Source organism: Cyclopterus lumpus, chromosome 13, assembly GCF_009769545.1.
Source record: "Cyclopterus lumpus isolate fCycLum1 chromosome 13, fCycLum1.pri, whole genome shotgun sequence".
Lineage (NCBI taxonomy): Eukaryota > Metazoa > Chordata > Actinopteri > Perciformes > Cyclopteridae > Cyclopterus > Cyclopterus lumpus.
The window spans coordinates 4,490,274-4,512,676 of NC_046978.1; the positions used below are offsets into that span (position 1 = coordinate 4,490,274).

Sequence of the window (22,403 nt, forward strand, 5' to 3'; positions counted from 1 at the left end):
GGCTGCATATAGTCAGGCATCAGTAACATCCTAATGATTCTGCTGCGCATGCAATGAGGGGGAGTGCAATTTACACACAAATCAGTTGAGCTACCATTTGCATCATGTCACAAGGCTCAAGAGCATGAATATGTTGTGTTTTTTTTCTGTGTCTTTCATATCTTGGCAGAGTAACGTGTGTTACTTGACAATGCTATCACAACAGTTGCCTCTTACTGAAGCTGGTTACATAGTTACAAGGGCATGTCGCCATACAGGGTTTATTCAACTGATTTTAATCTTAGAGCTTAGCAGGTGTGGGACAAGCTGGGGTCAAAGTACAGGAAATACAAACCTGAGGCAACTCAAACTGAGTTGACATTTGATGACTGTTATCCTTGCACCAAACAGTTATAACTTGTTATGTGGATTTTAAACAGTATGACAGCCACAGTGGACTTTGGGGATTATCCCTGCTATTGACGAGAGGCAGCAGGGTCAATCAGAGAGTAAATAAATGATTGAAAGAATTGGCTTGGCCACAATAGCCGAGGCTACTCAGTCGATCGTGGCTATTGATCTGTCGGTGGATGGCATCGAGGAGAAGCAGGAGCTGTTTGACTGAAGAATTGAAATGAAGATTTGATTGGAATTATTTGTCCTTTAGCTTTGACTTGTTTACAAATGAGACCTCAGCCCACATTAGCGTCCTGTGGCTATATTGTGAAGTGAAATGCTCTCCAGAGGATTCCTTATTGCAACCATTAATTTAGCTTTGGTACAAGTAGCAAGAGTAACAACACAATTGATTTTCTAACCCCTAAATCCAATGTTAGAAACTTCATCTATGTTTGGCATGGTCACACACTGTATGATGCAATGTAACATGTTAACAATGTTGGAAGAATAGTCCCCCCTCTACTACAGTCTGAGCTCATCACAAGTCAGGAAAGAAGAAAGAAAGGGTCCAAGAGGTTCAGCCAATTATGAAAAAGTAGAACAGTGTAAAAGCAATGGACAGAATCAAAGAAAGACTTTGGAGATTAAACCTCGGACTTTAAGGTGAAAGACTCCCCACCATTTGGACAAGGACATTGGCTTCGGTTCCAGTGGGTTCCAGTGACAGTGGCGGCTGGCATAAAGCATTATTAATGACCAAGAAAACTGGCCTTCGGGCTAGGCGTTAATTATATCACTGGAGAGCTGGGGGAGAGAGCAAAAACACAGGAGGGTGGGGGCTACTCCCTGTGTTGTGTGTGCATGTGTGTTTTACATTGTTAAGCCATTACTGTCCTCATTTCTAAGGGAAGCCTGAATAGCGGTGATAGATTGTGTTATATTGTGATGCCAGAAACACTCCCAACATCAGCCTTTACTGAGACCCTATCTAATTTCTTTTATTTTTGTTTCATCTTACTCATGTCATATAGTCTCATTTTAATACATGTGAAAGTTATTGGCGAAAAATGTGAGATCAGGGTAAAGAGTAAGCCGAGCTCCGTTCAGAAAGTACAGGCCAGTGTTTATTCAGTCGAGCTTGCATGCCCTTAAACTACCTGTCTCTCCTACTCACCAAAATAATCCATTCATTTAATTTCCCATCACTTAATTTCTTTTAATGAAAATGTATTCATGATTCAGCATTTCACATTTCTCACTAATCTAAATGTGACAGAGTTAACTGCAGAGATAATTTGGTTAGCTACAGGCTACTGTTCATCATTAAGCCCATCTTAATCACCACCATTCTTTCTGTACACTGGCACAGATTCACAGCCTAGTGCTCAGCGTGCCATGTGCAAGGCGAGTGTTTCTGATGCCTGGCGCCTGCATGTGACAGGTCCATCGGCCGGGAGCAGCCCTCCACTCCTCTCCGTCGCAAAGCATCTGTGGCGTTGCTCTTTAAAAGGCCAAGGGCCACTCACTGTGTATCCCCTTTAACACAGCTCTGTGTCAACCCTCTTTACAATCATAGTGTGACATCAAATCTGGGGCTAAAGAGAGAAACGATGGCCTAATGGGGTTCAACAGGACACCAGACAAGCTTGTTTACAAGACCTGCCCCTGCTTTTACTCTGGGTCAAACCAAACATAAGCATGTTAACGTTGTAAAGAGGACTGAATTGTTGCTTGAATGCACTGCTCAAACAATTAGTCAATTAATCAATGAACTCATTGATATAAAATTAATTAGACCCAAAATATATAGAAGAAATGTTGACCGCTCATGAGCCAGCTCGCATCCTTAGGAGCCCTTCTGGCTGTTTAAAGTCAAGGCTAAAAACTAAAAGTGACTGTGCTTTGGCCATCAGGGTCCCTCGGCTTTGGACTTGAGGAGATAAGGCTTGCAGAATCAGTAATCTTTTTGAAATGACTTCTAAAATCTAAAACCTATTTATACAGAAGCTTTACTGCATTATTTTACTATTGATATTAATATTTTATTTTACTAAATAGTTTTCTTTATTTTCTCTGTTTTATTTCTTAGAGCTTTGAGATTGCTGTTGTTTTATTGCCTTGCTTTTGCTGCTTTGTCTGTCAAAGCACTTGGTAAACTCTGTTTTTAAAGATGCTATATAATAAGTAAATCATGATTATTATCATGATTATTATTTTCCGCCAATGGTATGGCATCCCAAAGGCCTAAAATGGATTCGAACATGTGTGCTGGTTCGAGCTTTTGCAAATGTGACCATTTGATGATTTACTGTGTTTTATACCATAATAAATTTAATAACTTTGACTAACTTCAGGTCTTTTATCCCCACCTCAGTGTTCCGGGAGCCCTACACAGTCCGCGTGGCCGACCAGCGCTCCATGCGGGGTAATGTTGCCGTGTTCAAGTGCCTCATCCCCTCAGCCGTCCAGGAGTACGTCAGTGTGGTCTCTTGGGAGAAAGACACGGTCTCCATCGTCCCAGGTAAGACATTCTGCAGACAAGAGTCATTAAACGTTCATCAAAGACACAATGGGCCACACAGCCACTGTGATACAGTCCTCTCTGCAAACTCCATTCGTACGACCATGCAAGTTATATTTGGCCTTGAGTGTGCTCGCTGTTTGATCAGCAGGTGGAAAATAATGGAAATCTAATCCCAATATGTCAATGAACTCAAGAACATTTTCTCTGAGAGAAATTAGAAATATGTTCCGTTATTTGTAGAAATCCCAAGTATTTTAAAAATGGGATTTTCTATCAAGAAGATTTCTTCCTTGTTTGCCATGTTTGTGATTGTTGACAGCCCTTAATCGATACTAATCAATGTAATTGCGTCAACGAACGGCAACTCTTATTTCATCAGTGAGAGAAGATGGAGGAACGTTTAAAAATAGGTCCAATCTTTCAAAAAGAAGTCTGATGAAATGGCCTTTGCTCGCCACATCTCTGGCTCCTCACTCACTAAATGACACCGCTGTGCTCAATAGCTGTGTTACAGGGATGAATCAGGCATTGGATAAAAGCGTCAGCTAAATGACATGTAATGTAATGTAATGTAGTAGACATGGGATATTTGTGTGTGTGTGTGTGTCTGAGAGAGAGAGAGAGAGAGAGAGAAGGACAGAGGGGTGTGTGTGGGCTGGGGGCAATCTAATTTGATGAGTGATAGATCTGTTTAGCTGCTCATCACAGTCACCCAAAAGAGAGCAGCCACACCTCCTGGGCTCTGCTGTGTCTGGAGCTGTTCTCTCGGCTTCGTCTGATCTTCTGTTCAAATTATTCCATGTGTAAGTGAGGAATAATAGTATCAGTTTGAAACTAAGCCTCCTACACGTTGCTGTCTATGTGTGTGTGTGTGTGTGTGTGTGTGTGTGAGTGTGTGTGTGTGTACGTGTGTGTGTGCAAACTTGTGCAGTGCAGTGTTAACATTTGCTTCGTGGAGCAATAGCAAATTGCAGGGTGTCAGATGAAACTGTTTAGTTCAGATGATACGTATTGCTCCCTCTGCCCCTTATCTTCGTCTCCGATATCGAGCACCCCTTTCATCTCTCTAAATAGTGTGTGAATAGAGGTGTGTGTGTGTTTGTGTGCCTTTTTGTATGGCTCTGTCCTTCACACGGGAGCACTCATTGATCCACCACAGCTGTAGTGTGTGTGTGTGTGTGGCCTGAGGGGGGTTTCCAGTCTGGATCGATTGAGCTTGCTGTTGGATTCCCCTCTCTTGTCACACATCCCTCAGTGTGAGTGTGGTGAGACCCGGCCGGTCTGTTTGAAGGTAAAACATGCTCATATAAACAAGCAAGAGCATGTGAACATGTACACGGGCCTGCAAACGCACACTTCACATGAGCAGCTTTCTGTGACTAAGCGGATCAGGACAAGTCATCCATATGCTTAAATATTAAAAGCTGTTATATAATTTGACTTATTAGGATGATTTAATGTGAAAATAATAATAATCATGTAAATGTATTACGGTTACGTATATTTATATACAGCATACAATACATTGTAAAGCTTTCTTGTTTCCGCTTCTTCAGTATGTGGATTTGCTGCTCTTCTCTGTTTATATCATTGCAAGCTGAATATGTTTTGGATTATGGACTGTTGACCGAGCAAAGCAAGACATATGACAGGGATCTGGATCAATCGATTAATCCAGAAAAAATAATTGTTAGGTTATTCCACAATGAAAATAATCACCCTACAGTAAACATCCTTCCATCCTTCTCTCCCTCTCTTTTTTCTCTTCAGAGCTGATGAATAGGTCTTATGAGTAACACAGTGCTCCTCTTCTTCTTTCCACCCATCTTTGGCTGCAAGCCTCCTCTCATCTCTTTCCCTCTCTGGTACAGACTGGTGGCCTGTGTCAGCATCATGGCCACTCATACATGTGTGTTCCCTCCTCATCCATCCATCCATCAGCTCCTTGCGGCATGTACAGCTTTCTCTCTTTCAATAGCACTTGAGATGCTCTAGTGCTTTGCCATTTATAAGGGACAGTGTATGCCAAGGTATTGGCTTGACAGGATGACACATGTCACACAGACGGCTGTGTTGGTCAATAAAGCTGAGTTTGAATGGGCTTTGATGAAGAGGCAGGAGGGTGTTTGCTGACAGCTGGCCTCACTGTGAGACGACCCTGCCTGGGTGTCGTGTCAGTATTTGACAGCCAAATCTGTTTTCGTTGAGGCCCGTTCACACAGCAATGTTGGGGGGAGTAGACAGATAGATAGACACACACCAAGGAGGGCTTTGTGTGTTGACTGGCTATCCTGGTTTCTACTCTGTCATACCTCCCCTTCTCTTGCTATCTCTATCTTACATGTCTGCCCCTCTAATTGGTGGTTTGCTGGTGTTGCTGTTGGTTAGAAAATTATCATTTGTTTGCTTGTCAGTTGGGGAACTAAAAGAGGATGCTCTGTTGATAGATGTGTATGAAGGAACTTCCTCTCTCTCTGTGTGTGTGTGTGTGTGTGTCACTTTGTTAGTATCCATCTCCTCCTCCAGTTGGAGCTTAAAACAGTGTGAGTTTTATCTGGTCACCATGGTAACGGGTGCGAACAGGCATGTGGAATGGGGAAGGTGTGAGGATGCATCGCTGGCTGAGTTTTATTAGTGCATCACAACGCCTGTGCCCTTACACACACACACACACACACACACACACACACACACACACACACACACACACACACAGACAGATGACATAGCTGCATACTTATGTACACTTCAATAACAGGCAGTTTATATGTCATCATTGTCAGGAGAATTAATCTTTTATCTCCAGAGATTTGAACTCTTTTCTCTCTGTCTTTGTGGTTTGTGGGAGTAACTGTGTGCCTGTGCATTACACATTAGAGCGAGACCAATTAATTAGTTGGTCCATTCTACTATATCTGCAAATATCTTTGTGTGCATTTATATAGATATCTGTATATGTTACACAATGAAGAGCAATACATTACATTACTGTCTTGCCAAAGATACTGTATATCTAAAGGCATTTAACAAGAGGGACATTGTTACATAGTTTCAAAACATAAACATGACTATTAGCTGATTTATTTTCGCTCTTAAATATCAGTAATGGTATCTATAATGGTGCTCTATATGTAGTTAGTTCAGTCCCTCGGGAGTTAAGGCTTTAAGGGAGTTCAGCTTTTTATGTTTTATTTTATCTTATGATGAATTTAATGAAGAAATTGGACCAATACTGTAAAATTGTATACACTGTGTTCTTACATTCCTCAAATGCACACATGTTTATGTGAATCACATCACATATATTGCATACATCACATACCCTACTAGCTTCATTACATGTTGGAGAAAACATTAACAGTGTGTCATATCGCAGTAATAAATCAGCTTTAAATTTCATCCAATTGGCTACTTTACAAATGCTATTTCTATTTTTAGTTTCTACGTTAAGGAGATTTATATAGAATATAACAATAATGTGAATGAAAACTGGTTCAAAAGCTCCTGTGGATGAGATTGTACAGTAGTAAACACTTCTGCCTCATACCATAAATAGTAAAAAATAGGTTGATTTATCTGCTTATTGAAACATTGATTGGTTGCTATAGTGGGAGAGAGAGGGAGAGTGTTGAGGTGTGACGTCTGAGTTTCTGCATTCATTGATAGAGGTTGTTTAATCCCCCTTCTCTATCACACACACTGCCTCTCTCTCTCTCTCTCTCTCTCTCTCTCTCTCTCTCTCTCTCTTTCTCTCTTCACCACAGCTGCTGCAGCTTCTGTCCCAGTCTCCATTTTGTGGCCACTCTGCGGAGGCCCAATACTCTCTCTACCCCTCTTCCAATCCACTCTTTTTATAATTTCTTTTTTTTCTCTCTCTCTCTCTCTCTTTCACCCTTCCTTTTTAGAGACACTTATTAGGGGATGAAGTGACAAAGCATCGTCTTTTCCTTCCACTCCATCAAACCTGAAAGTGAACAACAGACAGGGACAGAAATGCCTGAATAGGCAGAAAAAGAAAGACAAAGTGGCACAAAAGCATGACTTGCTAAATTATGCAGATGGGAAAGTGGGCATAGGATGGAGGGATGATGGTATGAGGTATCAGGACGTATGAGAGGATAGGCAGATGGACAAAGAGAGAGGTGAGTGCGCTCGGGTTTCTTGTTGTCCCCAGCACCCCAGGGAGGAAGAGGAGGCCAGGGGCTCTAAAGCTGCTGTGTCCAACCATTAAAGATGCATCTGACAAGTGCTTAATGCCCACCCACCTACCCTCGTTCTGACCATTAACTATTACACACATCATGCACATCTATGTGTGCTGGTCTTTGCGATGGTAGCAGGTTGTGCCTAGTGTGAGTGGTGGGAGGAAGAGGGCAGGGGGTAGCTGTGGAGGGGAAATAGGTGGTGTTTATTTATTGATGTGTGTTTATGGGCTATGGTGTGTCGGTGTCTGTGTGTATGTGTGTGTGTGTATTTGTGTAAGTTTGTGCATGTGTGAACCTGGCAGCTATTTGTGTTAGGTTGGGTTATTTATTCAGCACTCGTGTTTGGATGTTTTACAGAGAGAACAGGTGCAGAGCGACTCTGAGCGCGCTCTGTTTGAGCGGACTGTGCGTGCGTGCATGCGTGCGTGCATGTGTATGTGTGCTGTTGCGCGTTAGTGAGACAGACAGAGAGAGTATAAGAAGACACAGGGGCATTCACTGCTGTCCGGTCACTGACAGGGCCACAGTGTGTATCTAAGTAGTTTACATGATTTGAGTGTTGAAAGGAATTGCTGATTTGTAACTTTTGAGATTCACTTAGAAATAAATGTGCAGGTTATTTGTGGAATGATAGACGGATAGGCAGAGAGACGCTGCACATGCACAGGAACATGGGTGTTCTGTGATTGAAATGGCGGAAGAGATGGAGGGAGATTGAAGGAGGGAGGGAGGTAGGAAGTGAGAGAGGGCTGTGCACGAGAAGAATTTCAATGGCACTCCAATCATGCAGGCAGTCTCGTTAGCCCAGGGAGAATTTGCATAGCGCTTCGGCAAATTCATTTGGTCTTACTCAGAGAAGATGGCTCCCCTTCCTCTCTAGTCATTAATTTTTTGTATTTATTCATCGCACTCAGCAAAGGTGTGAGCGAGGTACATACATGTACTTATGTGTGTTTCTGTTTGTTTCTGACCCGCCAGCTGTCATGCTTTTAATTTTATATAGTATAGACTTTGTCGTTTGTGCATGACATCATTGCTTGATGTGTTTGCAGCACTGAGGTGCGTTTACATCTCTCTTACTGAATGGATATGCACCTTGTCCGATCTTCTTGCATATATACTTACATTAGTAGTGTCATTACATGCCAGCAGACAGTCAGATATTTTGCCAAATGCAGAACCAATGTCAGAACATTACTCATCACACACCATGATCTCCTCGCCTACACCCTCCGCTGTGCCTCCTCCTTCAGCCCGAGAATCAGGGAAACATCCATGATGGGGGTTCAGACAATCAGATATACTTGAGGCCATTACTAATGAGGATCATGACTTGCCCTAAAAACTTGACTTTTAGGGTGGGATAAGAGTGTGTGTGTGTGTGTGTGTCAGGGGTTGGAGGAGCAGGGTAGTGGCAGTAAGAAAGCACAGACATTAAGTGAAGATGACACACATAATGAAGAAATACAGTGGAGGTGTTATTCTAATTATCCCTCTGACACCGCCTTGCAATCTAATGTTGTTTGACGGTGCACAACAACCATGGTGGAGAAGTGTGTGTGTGTGTGTGTGTCAGCATGAGTGCACATGTGTATACATTAGCAAGCAAGCATTTGCCATAGTCTGACTGTGTTTGTCACATCTGCCTGAGCTAAAATGTTAATTTGTTCAGTGTGACCTTTCCTAAAGATAAGTTGTTTTGTGGGTTAGTGTAAGCAGACAAAGACAAGAAACATCCCCATGCCCAACATTATTCACAGTGCACTGTAGCTTTTTCTAAAAACAAATGATGATTATAGATTATATATTAGCTTTAAATGGCACACAGTTTAGTCTATAATTCTTTGGTCAGAATAATTTGGAAAATGTGGTGTGTCTAAATGTTCAACGCGTGTAATTGTGTGTGTGTTGGTAAAGAGAGAAATATGAAAAACAAAACGAAAGATAGTGAATTGAGCATTTGTGTATGTGTTTTCACACATTAGCATGGTCGGGGCAAAGCAATATGAGAAAGAAGCCTGTTCGGACACATCCCCTCTGGAGCTGACCTAATGACCAGTGACCTGAAGATGTACATGCTAGGGAAGGAGAGAGGGTGGGAGGGAGGGTAGCCGAGGAGGGACAGGAGGGGAAAAGTAGGAGAAGGAAGACGGTGGGTTGAGAAACCAGGAAGAAATTCGATGAAAACTGCAGCAAATAAAGCAGCACGAGAGATGCAAATGTGTGCTGTGTGGCGCATCGGTCTCTCTCTCGCTCAGATGTCCTAACTTGACCACAGTCCTATCCGTCAGCTGGAGGAGAATCTTCTCGTACCTCCTTCCGTTCGTCTTTACTGCTTTCACTCACTTTTCTTCATTCAATCCTTTCATCGGCCTCATAGATCACAGCTAATCAAAGACAGGATGGAGACAGCCAGCAGAGCTCAGACATGCAGCCCACAATGGACACAGGCAGCGCAAGCGAGAGAAAGATAGAGAGCCTCAAAGTGAAAACAGGGCAAGGAGATAGAGGATGAATAACTTGGTGGGGGAGTGGGCAGAAGACAGGCGAAATAGATTAGCAAAGTTTACCTGCTCTGATCAATTATCTTTTCGACAAACTCCCTTTTTTATGTTGTTTCTTATCTGTGTAGCTGCCTGCACGGGTATTTGTGTGTGTGAGCGCCTCGCTGACCTCCCCTCTGAGCAATGGCAGCTCTATGCTTTATTAATAGCTAATCAATGGGCTCTCTGGGGTGTATGGGAGGCCCTGATGACTCCAACAAGACATATGCTGTCCTGTTAGCACACACACACATTTCTCCTTACATGTCAATAGTTCATATAAGTCAGTGGAGTAAAACACATGTAAAGGTTATTTTGCCAATTCTTTTGTCAAGAACGTCATAATGTTTTTATTTAGCCACTGCGACAAAGTTGTGCAAGTAGCTTTAATCCACTATAGACAGTCCTATTTGTTCTTATTTTCTTTGCTCCGCACTGTCTTTCTTTAACTTGGTTCTTGGTATTTTGAAAGTGCAGTCTGTTTTTTTGTGTGTATGTGTGTCTGTTTTGTTCATGTGCAGAGCCGTTGTTTTACAATGCCCAGGGAAATGCAAGTTTTCTGTTCCTCTCACTCTGTCTCACTGGATACATTGTTTAAAACAGCGATGTGAGTTTCAGACATGTCTTGTGAGGAATCCTCGATGGATTTCCTTTTTACCTCCCACCTGTCCTTCTTTGCCAACCCACACTAAGCTCATGGCTCGCTCGTTTTACCATTTGTTTGCTATTATGTGTTCAGCATTACACACTAAATTAAAGGCAGAGGCTAGCAATAGTCTCTACTTTTGTTATTGTCAACAAATCCGATTACGGTACCTAAAATAGCTGGGCACTGTAGTTTTTAGGAGCCACGACTCAATAGTGCATTTGTTTGTGATATTTGGCGTGTGGTAGCAGACAGTGTATATGCTCCCAGTAATGAACGGATATGTTGTCCAGTACAATGTTGTGACTCATTGATGTATTATTTATAGTTTTTGGACAACAATGGAGGTCTCTGGCACATAAGAGCTATATCAGGTTTCAGTCCAAACAGACAATAGTTTTCAGTAAGATCAACCTCCAGTAACTTCACAATGACTTCCTGGCGTCTCCACCGGTCGCCTGGTAATGACTGCGGGTCTCCTAGGGTAATAATTGTCCAGCACATAACCCACTGTAAAATCCCAGCTTGTCATTTTACGACAGTGAGCTTTAGTGTTGCTGTTAGACCCATATAAGAGTGGTATTAATCCTCCCATCTAACCTTAGTCAAGAAAGCGAAGTAACTATTCATTTACATGGGATTTCACCAGTTTTTAAACATGCATCAAACTGGCTGAGAACACGTGTGTGTGTGTGTGTGTGTGTTAGTGACAGAGAGAGAAGATAATCGTTTAACATCTAAGCTCAGCTGACTAAGGCTCCCAGAAGACAGAGGAGGGGGCAGTGTGAAGGGAAAATATTTAGTTGAAAGTCATTCTAGCCTTGACACACGCACACACACACACACACACACACACACACACACACACACACGCACACACACACACACACGCACACACACACACGCACACACACACACGCACACACACACGCACACACACACACGCATACACACACACGCACACACACACACACACACACGCACACACACACACACACACGCACACACACACACACACGCACACACACACACGCACACACACACACACACTCAAGTTTTCTTAATCCTAACCTTTACCCTAACCCTGACATGTTGTGATTCATTGTGTCCCCCTAAGGAAGGTAAGCCCCCACAATGACAGATGTATGTCCCCCTACAAACACATACACACACACACACACACACTTCTGTGAACAACGCTCTTTTGTATGAGCACAGATTGATAGTTAAGTGCTTGCACTACAGCTCATTCATCCTTGTTGACTACATCTCTGCTGCCAAGTTAAAAATACAATATATGCAGCCTCTCCACAAAATAAAATATATTGTAATAGCTACTTTTGCTTGCATACTTAAATACCCTAAATGCAACATTAGAGACTGTGAACTATAAAGAATGGTAGGAAAACACAAACATTATAGAGGCACTAAATTGATTTGTCTTGGCGGTCTTTCTCCCTCCAAACCTATTTATACACAATGCTCCACCACCATCTCATTAGAGGAACACATACATTTGTACTAAGTTAGGTTTCCAAGTCCAATCAATTGGTTCTCAGTTTTAATATATTAATAAGAATATCTGGATAGAGGCCTTTACTTTTTATGATATATATTTTCTGGTAATTTCTTCGATCAAAGTGGTGGAAGTGACGCTTGCAAGTTGCTGTACTGTATGTACTCTAATTTAGGCCCACAGCCATACAAAGGAAGGTGTCAAGTTTATACACACATATTGTTTGCACTTGTTTCCCTCTTTAAGCACCCCCACTCGCCAACAGCAACCATCTCTAGATTTGCCATTTGTGTGTGTGTTTGTGTGTGTGTGTGTGTGTGCATCTGCGTGTTTCTTTCTCTCTTTCTCTTTTGCTCTGCATAAACAGTGTGCCCCTTTCTTGCAGGCTGACAAGTGAATGCCTTGTTTATTTCTGTTGAGGGAAAACAGTCGGTATTTATGCTATCGCTCCCCCACCTCTATTCTTTCGCCTACTCTCATCCCCCTGCTTTCTGACATCTTCAGACAAACATGGAGCTATAGCAGGGCAGCAAACAGTAATGAGCTAATGTGTCATCCAGGTGATGTTGTTTGAGGGAGAGAGAGAGGACTGAATGTTGAGACAGTTTATTTAAATTAAGCAGTGTATTGGCATGTGAAGAACACACATATATTGTTCCAATATTGTGGATTCTGATTCTCATCATTGATCGCAAACTCTTCTGTCTCTTTCAGAGCTTCTCTCTTCTCTCTTTAAGATTTACAATTTATTTTTGTCTTACTTAGTTGTTGCTGCCTGATATTTGATACATTTGGCATCATCCTAAAGGGCTGTGGTGGGAGTGGGATCCTGCATGTCCCTTGGGACACAACAGCATTGTAGGGGGAACACTATATGTTTACTATTTTGACTTTTTATTGCGCTATGAGCAAATAATTATATTTCAAACAGTGTATACAGATTTGAGAGGCTATTATTATTGAACTTAACCATGCACAGTTGTTGTCCTCTAAACAACATGCCTTTCATTTGACCAGATAGTTAACACGTATATCCACGTTACACCTTTGTTTTAGTATCATTTGTACGTCTTGCTGTAAACTCATCTGCTTTTGCTTTTCCTCTTTTGTTTAGACTGGCGGTTTTGTGAATTATTTACAATCTGTAATATTTGATACTATCTGGAATCTAAAAACCTAGTATCACTGCTTCTTCATACCCTACTTTTAAAGCTTATTTCCAGTTAACATCCTTAAAATAGTACATATTAAGCAGTCGTATGACTGTATCAGCAATGTCTTAAGTTTGAAATCCTGAATTGACAATAAAAAGAGTACTTACTGAACCCATGGTACATGAACCCTACTGCTCAGCTTCAGACAAGCCAATCAGTCAGCTATCACAGAGCAGTGCTTCTAACCAGTTAACCAACCAACCAGCAAGTAACTGGTCACTCAGTACAGTCAATAGTGGCACACACAAGCTCAAGAGGACCGGCAGTAAAGATGGAAACAGAGGACATGTATTAGTCATCTTCAAAATCTATAGAGGCTTCGTGTTTTATACTACCTCAAACAAACTAAGTGTTTGCTCGATATTACCCAGTAACATGTGCACGAAACCAAAGCTGACAGGTTGGGTAAATATTACACATGTATTAGGTGGTCAGTTATTCCAATGGGATATTCATGTTGCTCCGTCTCTACTGGATGTACAAGCAAGTAGCTGTTTTCTCACAGTTTCACCGTGACACGTTCTTCATTGTCTTCTTTTAGTACTTCTTCTCCTTCACTGCTTCTTCTCCGCTAGGTTCCAGTGATGCAGTTATTTTTTGTCTTAATGCACCTTTGGTAATCTTTATTTTCAAAATGCAGCTTTTCACTTTCACATTCATGGACAGGTTTGCCCACCCAGATTGTGCTTCTACACTGTCAGGACCATATCCCACCACTTGCAGCATTTCGAAGCACTAGGTTCAGATATGTTAATGCATTCTGTCTTTTCACAAGGCTGATATTGCTTTTTTTTTAAAATGTTCTGTAGTTTAGGGAAGGTTGCCTCTTTGTTTAACCCAATGCCATGCCCTGTGCCCATTGTGCAGTGTGTTAAATGGGTGGTTGGATAGACTGATACACTTTTCTGCTGTATAACATCAGTTGTGCTTAAAAAGACAAGAAATGGTGTCTGAATGTTATAGTAGTAGATCTAGTAAATAAATGAGAGAATATGTGAACAACGCTGATACATTTTGGTATAACTACTACATAGACGCAGGTATATACCAATAATCAGGAACATTGTCTCAAGGAACAGTCTTTAGCTTAAGACCTCACTTCCTCACTGGGACATTTGCATCTGGAAGTCTCAGTTTCCATTTTTGATCTTCCTCCATCAATAGCAGGTGACCTAATTACAAATACATGCATTTCTTTGATGTCATTATGATCAGTATAGTGTCATATAGGGAAGTAACATCGCTTTGGATAAAAGCGTCAGCTAAATGACATGTAATGTAACATACTTATTACTCACACGGTGCACACACACTGTGAAGGGCCGGTTTCCAGGTAGAGGGGTGAGTAATTGTGCCATCAGTTGATAACCAGTGGACATAACTGTATGTTTTCCTCTTCAGAACTCAACAGCGCGTAGCAGCGTCCCACTAATGGGGAGAGTGGCTCTGCATATACGCAATGTGTTGCTGTGCAGGAGAGAACCATTCTGCCACTGTCAGAGTGTCTGTGTGTGTCCTTATACTGTCTGTATGCATGAGTTTGTACATTTATGTATGCATGGTTGTGTGTCTGCGTACATATGCGTTTGTGTGTTCGTTCATGCGTGCTTGCACATTCTCCATTCACATATTTGTATGTGCGGCAATAATAATTGGGTTTGCTGACAGGCAGAAGATGAGATTGAGATTGTGAGAGAAATAGATATAGGAAGAAGAAGGGTAAGATGGCATGATGGCTTAAACATCATAAAGAAAAAGAGCAGTTGCCGAGGAGGGAGTGATAGAGAGAGTGAAAGACTGGAGTACTCTCCAGAGAGATGCACATAGAGACCAAAGACACATTCTGCCAGTATAAGCATGTTTAAATGTTGAACAGACACTTGAGAGGGACAGCACAGAAATGCATATTTCTCAAAGAGGTTCGCAGCAGGCACTTGTGGGTAAAGCAGTGATTTTTGTGCGCATGAGAGCAAAAGAGGAAGACAGGCAGAGAAGAGGAGAGAAGAGTTATAGTAGAGGACGGGAGGGAAAAAAAAGATGCAGGCTTTCTTAATGGAGGTGTTTTTGCTTTACTAATTTTAGGGCTCATTTAACAGAGTGTGCTGCTCTCCCACTGTCGCTGCCTCACTCGCCCCCTATCCTTCCATCTCAGCCTCTCGCCTCTTTCCCTACATCTCCAGTTAATTTAATGAAGGGTTGCCCGATTGCTTTTAGCATTAATATTCCAATACCAAGTGATGTAAATAATGAATGCAACCTCCCTCTATTCTCTCTCTCTGGATGATGTTGAGCCCCATCTGTCGTCGCTGCGGTGGCACAGAACACTCCCAAAGGATAAGAGAGAAAAGTAGGATAAGAGGGCAGAGAGAGAGAGAGAGAGAGAGAGAGAGAGAGAGAGAATGTGTGAAGGAAGGAAGGTGTGCCTAGAGGGACAACGTGAGCACGTTTTCCATTTAGTGTCAACACTGAGATTTAATTTAACACTTTTTAAAATGTTGTATCACAATATATTATTACAATTACCACTGGAATTTAAGGGTCTTACGTACTGAGCGCCAGATCCAAGAGACAATTCCCTCAATTTAGTTAGTTATTGTTTTAACTTTTCCCATTTTGATTCAGCGTTTTATTTTTAGAATAATTTCATTATGTTCTCGCAAGACAGAAAAAAAACCTGGATATTTAATTCAAATTCAGCACGTGAATTCAGCAATTTTGTGCACCTTACTGTGTGTGTAACTTGCCAACTTAATAAACAATGACACTTCCAAAAATGTCCTTCTCTAAGCCTAAAAGAAAAGATGATCAGGAGCCCAGCAGCATCCAGAGAGGTGGACAGTTGATCAATGCAACTTCAAGCTTAGTGCCATTCTCAAGGAAAACCATTTCAAGTGACACTTCTCCAGTTATCATGCAGAGCAGTACAATAGGTATAAGGGAAGATCATAATAGTTGATCAGCTCATGAGTATATAGCTGAAAAAATATGTTTCACTCCCTCATGGTGTGTGTGATGCATCATTTCCACACGTGCTCTCTGGACAGTTTGAGCCATCTGTGTTGATTTGAAAACGTTAGCTGTTAGCTACCTAGTAACAGACACACCGTTTTGAGTGTGTTCATGTGTTTCATGTGTTCATGTGTTTCAGCGCAGCCTCTGAATGATCTCAGGACTTGTCCTTTCCCTCTATTCTCTCTATATGTATGGAACATATTCATAATGCCTCAGGATAAGTGAAGACATTTTGCTCAAGTTGAAAAGGTTGTCAATTCTAGTGAATGTGTCTTGGCCCCAGTCCACGCCAGCTAGGCAAAATTGCATCTCTATGTTCCCACTGGTGTCTTCAGTTGGACTTTGTATGCATTATTGCTGACTGACAGCCTGAACACACCTTCAGACAGACAAGCCTGCCCAGTGGGCCCCAGGTATCATTCACCTTGCCACCTCCTCAATTTAGTATCACAGTGGATTATTGTGGGCTTTCTGGGTCTCAATCTAAGCTATGAAGGTTTTTAGTCGTGAAAGAAGAAGTGATTGTAAAAAAGGGAAGTTGGAGAGCTGGTGTCTGGTTTAGACTGCAGGCCTCTTGCAAACTAGTAATGAGAGGAGCTAATTAATTTAGACTCTGCCAACAGATGGCTAAAGCCACATGGCAGCCGCTAAGGGAGGCACTCCTCTTTCCTCTCACCCTCACTCTCTCTTTCTCGTTTCCTTTAACTGTCTCTGTCCATCGCTCCAGCAGTACACGCTGTTAGCCCCTTTGCGTGTGTGTGTCTTCGAAGTTGTCACCGGCAGCCGGAGCATTTGATTGATCTTCAGTGAGCAAAGGGCTCTGGGGTAGACATGGGAGCTCTCAGGCTATTAAACAATTACACACTCTCAAGGTGGTCACCTCAACCTTCAACACAGAGAGATAGAGAGACTGTGTGTGTGTGTGTGTGTGTGTGTTTGTTTGTTCCAGGTATGTGTTTGTTCCTGGATGGAAGGATGAGACAGATAGAGAAATGGTGGAACATTGTTTGGGTATTCATGGCTACATTGGTCTGTGCCCCCCCCCCCACACACACACACACACACACACATACACAAACACAAACACACACAACCGCTAACCACCTAAACCACCTTCTCTTACAATACCGCCAGACACAAACACAGAAGCCACACTACAAACACTCTGCTGTTTCTGCAACCAAAGCCATTTCTGAGGAGTTTCCTTGAGTACTTGAGTGGGAAAACACATTAAAGTTTAACTGGAGGAGGAGAGGAAGGAAGAAGGAATATACAAAAGGGGACATCAGAGTAATGTCACACACGCTATTCTCCCCCCAATACTTTCAATCTCAATTTTGCGCTCTTTTGGTGACATGAAAAGGTAAAAGGAACATGGGACATGCAAGGCTGATGAAGAGGAAAGGGGAGGAGAAGTGGAATTAGTAGAGTCAATGAGGTTATAAGGTATTGGAAAATATATTGATGTTCAATAATAAGTCCATCACACCACTGATAGGTCACTCTGTTGCAGAATTCACACCACTAAGTCGAATGACCAGTTGACAACAACTGTATGTTTTGTCACTGAATAATAATCTACAGCCTACTGTACAATGCTGAATAAATGTAAATAGTCTTTATTCCAACAATCTTTCCCCCATTTCTTGCCAAAAACAATTACAAATGGAGAGGGGAGAGAGAGAAAAAAAAGGGGGGGAGAGTATGGGACAGATGGGAAAGCTGGCACGCACGTGGCACACTTTGCATGGGGGTGTGTGTGTGTACGTGTGTGTCACACAATAGTGGTAATTATCCCAGCCGTTGAGTGCACAGAGGGCTTGGCAGTATAGGGTATGATGCAGGGATGGAGGGAGGGGGAACACAGGCAGTCAAACAGTAATATAATCATAGTCCTTTGTGTGAGCGAGAGCAGAGGGCAACTCAGTGTCAGCTGTTATTGAGTGCTTATCCCCTAACGGCCTCCCCTACACACCACACACGCACAATGTATAGCCATGTCCGTAAATTGTGCTATTCATATATTCATGCTCAGACACTTTTACACGTCAGTTCCCTGCAAATCCATCAGTCACAGCCAAACAAGGTGCAGTGTTTAAACCAAACATTATGCCTAATCTGACATGCAGTGAATGGTGCAGTGGTTGCGACAGGTGACAATTTGATCCGTTAAAACAAAGCCTATCGCTATAGTAACTTGTGTTAATTTTAGAGGTGTCTTAACTACAAGCAATACGAGCTTTGTTCATTCATCAGCTGTTCTTCTCTTTCCTACTGTACATGCAATCTAAAACCGCTACTGTTGGTGTAGAAATATTTCTGTAGTGTAGTGGAGAAGAAATAGTCCTTTGTATGTTTACTTGTATCAATTACAGTTTTTGACATAAATCATGCAGTTGATTATGGGGATTTCCCTCATATTTGTGTTAGCCGGTCCACACATTTTTTTAAGTGCAATTGTTATGTTTAAGGTCAGGTTAAGGCTTCTAATAATCAATATATGTCACCTAAGTGACATAAATAACTTTGTGAGTCTCAATATACAGTATTTACGGGCTACAGTGTTTTTTAAATAGTTAGTCAATTTATGAATTAGTCAATTGCAAGAAAAACAAAAACAACATTTTGATAAAATGTGAATATTTACATCATGCATCGAACCAAAAACTAAAATCATTTTCTGACTTTTTCTCTCTTCTCAAATGTAAACATGCATTCAGATTGAACACCGAGACAATTTTGAGCCACATTTCTCTTTTTTGCAGCGCTCAGCCAATGAATGTTCAGATATTAGCTGAAGCCAACTAGCAATGAATTCACTCATCATGTGTGTGTAATGTGGCTGTACATGTGTTAATATGAACGTTAACTCTTAGAACTCTACCATCAACTCATTTCTTTTTGTAAATTCCCCCCAGTTTCTCTCCATTTTCCCGTTATTATAGCTAAAAATGAAATCCATTTACACAGACATGTCTGTTCATGCCGAGTCACATCTTTCCATTCCTGGAATAAAGCTTACATACTGTCAACACAAAGTCAACACTTCTTCAGGAATATTAGCTATTTTTGATCATTGAAAATGAAATATCTTTCCTTTTTGGTATTGTTGTTTTGACAAAACAACCTATTTAAAGTTGTCACATTGGGCAGATGTGATGGGCACTCATCTTCACAATATTTGAGACTTAATAGATTTAACATCGAATCGAACTATAGCAAAAATATAATAGAGGAATTAAACTATAAAAGATCCTTCTGCATCTTTCTTGTATTACCAATAGCACGATATAGGATCAAAGACATAGACATGATGGATTAGTTTGTGACGAGTCAAGGGATGGTATTGAGCCTGGAACATCAACGTTAGTGTAGTGGGGGGTTAAGCACAAAGTGGAGTATGGAAGCCTGTTTAGGACTCATAAATATTTCTCAGGCCTGATCTTGAGCCTTAAGCCCTGAGGAAATCACCAATGGCTGACCACAGAAAATACCCAGGACACATCTTAGACTTGACCTTCCACTAGGTTCCCACACACAAAGCACACTCAAGTCACATTCGACGTCTCTCTTTCAACGTGGTCTCTTGACCCTCACTTACTATCTTCCTCTCTCTCAGCTCTGCAGGGATCCCCTACACATCCCCAATGATAAATAAATGTTTCGCTTTGTCTCCTCATCAATAATGCAGACATACTTTAAGTGCTGCTACGTGGCTTACATTCTTTGTCTTTTTTCTCTGTTGTTCCCTCTCAATTTTGTCCTCACCTCAATCCCTCCATCGGATAGAGGAGAAAACGCAGACGAGGGAAACATAGAAAAGCACTCAGAATCTCATCCAGTCTTTCAGAGACCACCTGTGGCTTTGTGAGTGAGCAGCATGGGTTTACCTGAGCAACAGGAGACAACTAAGTACAGGGGATTAAAACAGATTCCTCTGTTTTTTTATAATAATAACTCATTATTAATTGTGATAACTATGACAGAGTGAGAAAAAAGGTGCTTTTTCGTGCATACAGTATGTTAACCATACTATGTTTGACATAGATAGTTATTAGCAAACAACAAATATGATATGGCTATAAATAACCATACTGGCTTTTACCAGTAGCAAGTACAATGATGTGAGTTTGTTTGTGATTGCATTATTCAAACAACCTGTGAGCCAAAATGGGAAGGGTTTCCCTAAAAACAATGGACAAATTAGTACAACAAATAATCCTTCTCAATTGTCACCTTATGACCCACTAGAAGTGGGTGTGGTATCTGTATCTGCCTTATGTCTGTATTTTCTTATGTTGCTGTGTTAAGTTTCTGGGGGCCAGCCTCTCTAAAAACACAGCGACAAGCTGCCAGATCGTAAGCCTGAATCCAAAAGGAAGCTTTGAAAATAACGGACACAGCAGTGAAAAAAAGACAAGTAGAGCGAGGCGAAAAGCCAACAGAGCTCATTCCAAAAGAATTTACCTGGGGTTGGAAATTAACTGCTGGTGAGCAACCTAACCCTCATTGAGCAAGGGGGGAGGGGCCAACTTTTAATGTTGTGTTTACAACCTGCAATTGACAAATTCTACTTTTTCAACCTTCACTTAGTTATTTGTTACCGATTTTTTGGTGTTAATTCATGAAATTAATGTTTGTGCTATCTCAGCTGATGCAAACAAAACTATGAACATGTTAAAAAATACGTTGATTAATAAAGTGTAAATGCTTTACCCTGTGCACATAAACCTGTATCAAAAAGCAAAATGTTAGATAACATTTCCTGTAGCTTTTAATAATTGTACACACAATCCTAAAAAAACTATCAGGAATTATATTCAATATAATATTCATAACTACGTTCTAATCAGTGTATAATCTAAGAATGTTACGTGTTCCTTAAGTTAGAAAAAGCCATTTATTTCTATGTAGGAGCATGTCGTTTTCTATGGAGTCTTGCACCCTATGTTTCTACACAAGAACGGACTTTGACCAGAGCCTTTCGCGTTGGTTTGTTACTGTACGTGCAATAACATATTTGCATTAAAAAGCCAATACTTCATCACTACATCTGTGAACATGTTAAACGAAAGTGAAACCGTATTCAGGCCGCTATGTTTACACAAACAGCATGAACGGTAATGTGTAATGGTGAACTTCTCTGCTGGCTGAGACAAAGCCGCCAGGAGGACAGAAGACAGGACAGGGCATAGGAGGAATGACTGATACTGACGGATGTCTGTGTTCTTCATTCTTTATAAACTTCACTCATAAATGTAATTAATTTTATTTACATTTTTTAATTTTTTTCCAGTGAGTTATTAGAGACTTTATATATTGACTTTCCGGTTTTAAACACAACTGTTGCTGCTCTAGAAACAACATTTAGCTGTATCTAAATTATAAATAACTATATTAAATATATTTGTTTTAACATTTTTATATTTTCTTTAAAACAATTATTTAGTCATGTAGAAGAACTGAGTATTGATAAGAGTAGCCCCTAATTATACTAAAATCCTAAAGATACCTGTAGGCCACCATAGTTCTTCGACACGCTTGGAAAGGGAGGGGTATTTAGTTGGTTGAAACCTGCCAAAAACCACTAGGTGCCACTAAAACGTACACACTGTCCCTTTAAATTTGAATGTACAGTTTTGTCAACTCCAGACAAGCCCATAACACCTCCACAGTCCAGACTGTATGTCTTCAAGATCTTGTGTATGTTTGCGATGTTGCAGCACCCCATTGGTGAGAGAATCTATCATTTCAGTCAGGTAGATGAGTTGCATTGTGTTTCCTTGGTAACAAAATGATTATATAAACCACCTCACATCACTTTCATTTACTTTACTTATTGTAACGTAATATTTTCAAAGCATGTAGTCCAGGGCTTTATGATCAAAAGACTACCGTTAAAGTTGCTTCATATCTTAGTTAATTCGGTACTGAAGTTTTAATTTAATTCATTCTGTTGAAGAGCAAGAGCCACATGTCTGAAGAGTGATTGCACTTTTCAAATGTTCAGACTGTTGGTCTAAAAAACAGAATCAAAAGAAAAGGAGCATATCTTTAGAAGGCTTTTGGAGCATAAAACATTCACCTCGATACCGCAGTGATACTGCAATCTGTATAATGTACCTTATTGAATGTGCGGGTAATGTGTGTATTGTGTGCTTGTGTCTTCCTGTATGGGAGTCTACCAGACTCTGAGAATAAATGCGTATCTTTTTGAATGCCCTCTACAGTACAAGTTCAGTGAGCTATCATTTGTCAGAGCAACATATTATGATTATTACAGTATATTAAGCAAATCAGAAGGCCAGGGTTGAATGCCCAATTCTTCTTTCAGTCCTATTCTTTTTCAAGGATAGCCGAGAGAC

General features: G+C 41.1%; 1 protein-coding gene across 1 annotated transcript in view; it reads left to right on the top strand.

Annotated features, from left to right (window-relative positions):
* The window catches only part of LOC117741916 (Down syndrome cell adhesion molecule-like protein 1 homolog), an 89,051-nt gene that overhangs the window by 14,400 nt on the left and 52,248 nt on the right, over positions 1 to 22,403 (top strand). Inside the window, exon 3 of the mRNA XM_034549180.1 lies at positions 2,753 to 2,899. Coding sequence (XP_034405071.1) covers positions 2,753 to 2,899 — 147 coding nt within the window. The remainder of the gene's footprint in view (positions 1 to 2,752; positions 2,900 to 22,403) is intronic.